The sequence below is a fragment of the Glycine soja genome, chromosome 12 (genome assembly GCF_004193775.1).
Source record: "Glycine soja cultivar W05 chromosome 12, ASM419377v2, whole genome shotgun sequence".
NCBI classification, from domain to species: Eukaryota; Viridiplantae; Streptophyta; class Magnoliopsida; order Fabales; family Fabaceae; genus Glycine; species Glycine soja.
In genome coordinates, this window is record NC_041013.1 from 36,167,320 (window position 1) to 36,173,651 (window position 6,332).

General features: G+C 38.0%; 1 protein-coding gene across 1 annotated transcript; it reads right to left on the bottom strand.

The window, feature by feature from the left end:
• Positions 1 to 4,933: 4,933 nt before the first annotated feature.
• Positions 4,934 to 5,601, bottom strand: LOC114378956. The gene is made up of 2 exons (XM_028337536.1): positions 5,209 to 5,601; positions 4,934 to 5,134 (listed from the first exon to the last, which is right to left on the bottom strand). The coding sequence occupies exons 1-2, from the start codon at positions 5,599 to 5,601 to the stop codon at positions 4,934 to 4,936; spliced, it is 594 nt and encodes a 197-aa protein (XP_028193337.1).
• Positions 5,602 to 6,332: the final 731 nt, after the last annotated feature.

Below are 6,332 nucleotides of genomic sequence, written 5' to 3' on the forward strand. Positions count from 1 at the left end.
CTGAGGACCATGTTTTGCTTTTTTTGGTTTTTTTCTTGAAAATTTTGTCTGAACCACCAATTTATTGATATTAGTAATTATTATTTTTAATTTATTTGCTATTACAAAGTGTATATATGGTATTTAACTTACACAAACTCCCTAATTTTGATGCATCACCTATTGTATTTTGCTTTCATTTGGTTAGGATGTCTAAATTGAATTGTTATTTGCTGTCATTTGGTTAGGATGTCTAAATGACTGTATACACTGCATAAATTATGTGGATTAGTTAGGATTCTATTTCCCTGATGAATGAGAGGGTTAAGAAATAAAAAACAAGGTAAGTTAGGATACTAATATGCAACTATTAGACTACTGTTAGACTTGTAATTAAGAAAAAATATGAGACAAGAAAGCAAAGTTCCTGTGTTACTCTGTTTCTAAATTTATTTTGATATTGAAAAGAAATTTGTCTAATCTAATCTAATAGCCTGCAACCTGTCAATTACAATGGGAATTCTTTTGATATTGAAAACAAATTTGTCTAATCTGATACCTACACAATCTAAGCAATGTTATAAGCATGGGAATTCAAAGCTGATACCATATGACCGAAAATTGAATGAACTCAAACTCCTCTGCCATCAATCTGCTGCTCTCCATCTCTTTTATGTAAATGCTTCCTCTTTTTTTTCTTTTTTCTTTTTTTTTCAAAAGATCAATTGATCATTCACTAAAAATGTATAACGGCACTTACACAATCATACTTGATGCTAATCAGAGTGCTACAATGAAGCACACATGCACACTGAATGCTAACAAGATAGCAATCTTGAAAATACAAAACCAAAGAACAGAAACATATAAAATACACATTTCCCTGATCTAAAGAAACCTAGAAAGTGCCATGAGCTTTTTTCTTTTCTTTGGAATTCCTTCTGAACATGCACGCGCTCCACAATATCATATAAATTAAGACAACTTAAATCCAATCTCTGATTGTTAGACCAACTGCAATATGGAACTCAAACTTCTTCATTGAAAAGAATAAATGTGTCAGATAGAGATAAAACAGTGGGAATTTTTTTAAGTGATCCTCTAGGTTGTTTTTTCCCCCCTTCGGATCTGCTCATGATTTGAACCACTCACCATTCATCTTGGGCTTTGTGTTACTAATGAGAGAAGGGTAAGTGTTAATCCTGTTGGAGCTGTAAAAAGAATTTAAACATGATCCAAACAGAAACCAAAAATTCTGCCTATTATTTTTCCCTTGGAAGTAAATCTTATAATTTTTTATTTGATTATTCCCTTGGAAGCAAACAATTTCATTATTCAATTTCAGCTTTTAGAAGAATTGTGTCTCCTAAATTCTTTGTCCTGTTTTCAAAATACTAAACCAAAAAACAAAAAGCATGCCTTGATTCTACATGTCCCTCATAATGAAGCATAATGTCACAGATATCATAAGTGAGAATGTCACACATATCATGAGAACATCATGTCCAAGAAACATTGAAAACTTAATTTGATCAAATTAGTAAGAAACATACAAAACATGTGTTTGAACAAATTTGTAATGACAAAGATTTGTTACCAATTATTTGAATATTTAATTTGACCGAAAAAAATAAATGTTCTTCATGATTTCAGATCATGGTTAGAACACGAGGTTTAGGTCGAGCGTTAGGAGCTGGTAGAGGTAGAGGCATTAGTGAGGATGTGCATGAGGCTGATGTTCCTCGACGTCGCAGGCCTACTGCTTCAGCACGTAGGCAACGGGTTCGTCTACGTGAGGACGTCACAGAGAGACCTAAGGATGTGCCTCAGTTGCATGAGGATGTTCCTCATGTGTCTGATGCCACCCTAGAGATGACAGATGCCACCGATGTTGTTTAGACAGAGGGAGTGGCTACTGATGGAAGCTTGGGGTCACCTGCTGCAGATGAGGGTTTCCCCGGTGGACCACACGACCCATCGATTTTGACCGATTTTGCTGAGCATGTCGCACACAGCATCTGGAGTGGACAGGTACGTAGTTTTTAATGTTGACTAATTACATAAAAATTATTTGTAGTTGGATTATTTTTTATATACACGTTATTATAAATTGTTATTCAATTTAGAAACGACCCGATCTGAAGTTGGTCTCCCACGGTAGAAAAGTAGATAAAATTGGGAGACCAACGCCTGAGATTGAAGGGTTGATTGTTGGCATCGAATTGAGTCCACTAATCAGGTGTTCTGTTATCACCACTGATCTTGGACTCATATCCGCCTTCGTCGAGAGGTATCATCGCTAGACTAGCACGTTCCACCTACCAGTAGGTGAGTTGACGATCACGTTCGATGACATGGCGTCACTCCTACACCTTCCCTTCACTGGCGCGCTGCATACGTTCGAGCTGCTTGTTACTTCAGACGCGATTGGCCTACTGACGGAGCTTCTTGAGGTCAGTCATGAGGAGGCTACATTTGAGACCCGACAGGTTGGTGGGCCTCATGTCCAGTTGGGATGGCTTCAGGACTTGTATGAGAGCCAGTGCAGGGCCAGACGATGAGTAGTAGCAACCCACACGTATCTGCTCCACTTGGTGGGTTGTACTCTTTTCACCAACAAGAGTTCAACCCATGTACATGTCGTGCACTTGGAGGCTTTCAGGGACCTGGCCCAGGCAAGGGGATTAGCCTAGGGAGCGGCTGCATTAGTCCACATGTACGAGCATCTGAACGACGCGTCGCAGGCCTCTACACGGCAGCTGGACGGTTATATTACACTTCTTCAGGTATGTATTATCACTGATAATTTAAATTGAAGTAGCATTGAATCTCTTTTTTTTTATTGATGTTGACTATGTGTTTGTAGTGCTGGATATACGAACACTTTCCTACAGTGCATACATCCGCCGTTCATGATGCTTATGATGAGGGGAGCCCACGGGCCTGCAGGTGGCTTACGGGTAAGGCTCATATGACTGGGATCAAGGGAGCCCCGTATCGGAGACGTTTGGATGCTCTGACTGTGACTGACATGTGCTGGATGCCCTATGGTGAGCATCGGGGAGTCAGGGCCTTTGACTTGATATCATCGTACACCGGTCAGCTCATATGGGGTTAGATTGTGGTGTACGTTCAACCTGAGCGGGTTATTCGACAGTTTGGCTACCTTCAGACGGTCCCTCCGTCGTCGGTTTGTGATTCTTTGACGGGTGATGATATAGATGACCGATGGCTGCATTTTTCAGACCATTTGGTGCCTTCAGGGGAGCTCTGTGTAGTTCCTGGACAGGTGGCGCCAGACTACATGGAGTGGTTTTTTCGGATATCGTACCCATTCGTCACGCGGACTAAGGAGACTGCTGTGTCGAGACATCCGCCTCCCCCTCATCATGAGGAGTTTGTCGAGCCACCCATCCCCGAGGTTTCAGTCGCGACCGATCTCCTTACGCATTCAGTGGTAAGCATAACTTCTGTAGTTTTTCATAATTTAAATTTTTTTAAAATGTGATACTGACTTTGTTATTTTGACTGTGACAGGTTCACTGCAAAGGATGTCAGGGGATGGCTCAGGATTTAAGAGCGATTGCTGAGGATTTGGAGCAGATCATCAACCTCAGGATGGTCACTGAGGGCACTGACTTACATGACATCATGACTCGTTGTCTGAAGAGAGCTAGAGGTGACGCCGCAGATGGAAGTCTTAGGCCACCCCAGAGACGCCGCATAGATTAGGATTTATATTTTTATTGTACTTAAATTATTAATTTTTGTATTTGTTTATGTATGTCATAAAACACATTTACTTACATCATTTATGATTTATGTTTGTCTCTCTATAAATATATGGTTTGAAATTTAAATATAAACCACACACATGAGTCACATTTATAATGGTATTTGAATATATAAAATAAAGAAGATAAAATAATTTAACAAGGAGATAATATTAGGAAAAGAAAAAAATTGTCATGTTGAAAATAATATGTTATTCCATTCATTCAAATATGGAAATAAAAAATAAAAATTATGACATGACAATTTTATTAAAGAAAAAAATATGTAAAATAAACTTATTGTCATGTTGGAAAAAATATGTTAAAGTAATACAATGTTATGGTCAATAAGAAACTTTAAAAAAATAATCAAAACATATCTATTTTTTTTTTGTTTTCAGTACATCTGGTTTTTTTAGAAGAAAAATTGATGAAAAAACATTTTGAAAGTGAGGTAAAATTAATTTATCCAAATTTTGGTCAAATTTGCTTTGTTATTAAAATTTAATTTATAATTTAAATGTTAAAATTTATAACTATTCTGAAATTATATATTTTAACCATATATATACGTACAGTAAAGAATAAAAAAAAATTGGTTTGGGCCTTTTAGAAACATGCCTAAGTACCCCTATTTGGGATTTTTTAAAATTATGTGGGAGCCACTTGAGACTGTCCAGAGCTTCTATTTGGCATGTTTGCACGTCAAGGAACCCAAAAAAAAAAAGCAGCACCCTGGTCCATCGAATCGCACCTCAAACCGAGGCACCAAAAATAAAAAAAAGTTGGTTTTCGGCCTATTAGAAACATATAACTAGCATTCAATTCAACACAAATATAACAATTTGACACACTAACACTTGTTCACAGAACAATTCATTAATTACATGAACATAAATCCAATGTAAATATAGATACATAAATATTACAAGTTCAGTGTTCGCTTAGGTCTACATGCGTTGTATTAATTGTCATTAGGCTTAAGTATTGTTGCATTCTACCTACATATGCAGTTGGCCATTGTTTTGCCTCCGGATACGCAATGCTTGACCACAACAACGCCATAGGCGGTAAAGGACAACAATCTTTCAGATAAACCTGTTGTAAGTGAAATTACAATAATAACTTAAACAAACAAACCAACTCATTCAATAATTTAAATTATTTGAGTAAACGAATTTTCAATGGACTTGAACAAAATAACTGCCAAACACATGACCGACGCATATTATGCGGTGCGCAGCAGAATCGGCTGGTGGTCGACTTCTAAGAGGAAAAAATGTGAAGCTCTGTTGTCGTGACAACGATACAAGGATTACATTATATCTTGACGCAATTACATATCTCATGTCCGTTATATTCATCCATTTGTCCATACTAACCTAAATCACATAACAAATACATGTGTCACTCATGTAAACATTACTTATGTAAATAAAAAGCATAAAACACATACCTTGGATAACCCATCCACGTGTAGGGACAACCTCAGCTGTTCATATCTCTCTGTGCCACCAAAGATCTTTATGTAGTCTTGCGACCATTTGCCAAGTTCTTTAATCAATTCGTTACGCATCATGGCCCAACACTCTTCTCCTATACCTAACAAAGCGGAAACTGACCGATATCCACAATTACCATCTGCTTTCACATCAACAACATCCTCAATGAAACCATGCATAAATGGCGGAAATTGATCCAACATGGGGATCATCCTTGCTGGCTTCAGTGGTTCAAAAGATGATGCAATGGGTCTGACTGAGGTGTTGCTGTTTTGAACCGAATGATAAGCATCAACATACTCCCAATAAGATGGATCACAGTTTGTCGATCTTTCGCTTCTTTTCATTACCTTTTTCGAGGCACCTTTCGTCTTAACCTTTGTTGGAGGAGGGCACATAGAGGTCTCATCAGGAAACGCGAATTCTCAGAGTTTACTCTTGAAAGTAACTTTCCCGCAAACATCAAGTTCCTCGAATCTTTTATGTATTCTATCAATCTCTTCCTTGATGCTCACTTCGGCCTCACATAGCCCCTGGTCTGAAAAATTAAGTCTCCTCCAGTACATATGGACTGCATCCAGTGGGATGCTGCCACCATCATACCTTTGTAGCTCGCATGCACAAGGAAGACCTAGCGTGGTTCTCAAGACACACCCACAAGAAGACAGACTGTCTTTCAAATGACGTACGCGCTCAAACTCAACCGAAATTTCATTTAAAGCGTACCTTGACACCATTCCCAGAAGCCTCTTGTATAAGGTTTTCTTAAAAACATAACCAACGACATGCGTACTTGTTTCGAATGATGCTCTAATTTCTGTAATACCCTTTTCAAAGACCAATGAGAAGATTCAACCCTACATTTAAAACACACAACAGAGAAGACAAATTAATAACAATAATGTTCCAAACAATCATTAAAAGAAACTTGACTGAAATAATAAAACATTTAAATACCTATTTGTTGTTGTGTTGCCTAGGTGCATCACCTTATTCGTCCAGGCCAAGATAAATTTATCCTTGTGTGGGACAATCCATGTCTCACATACGTAGTCAATGAACATTGGCCACGGGGAAC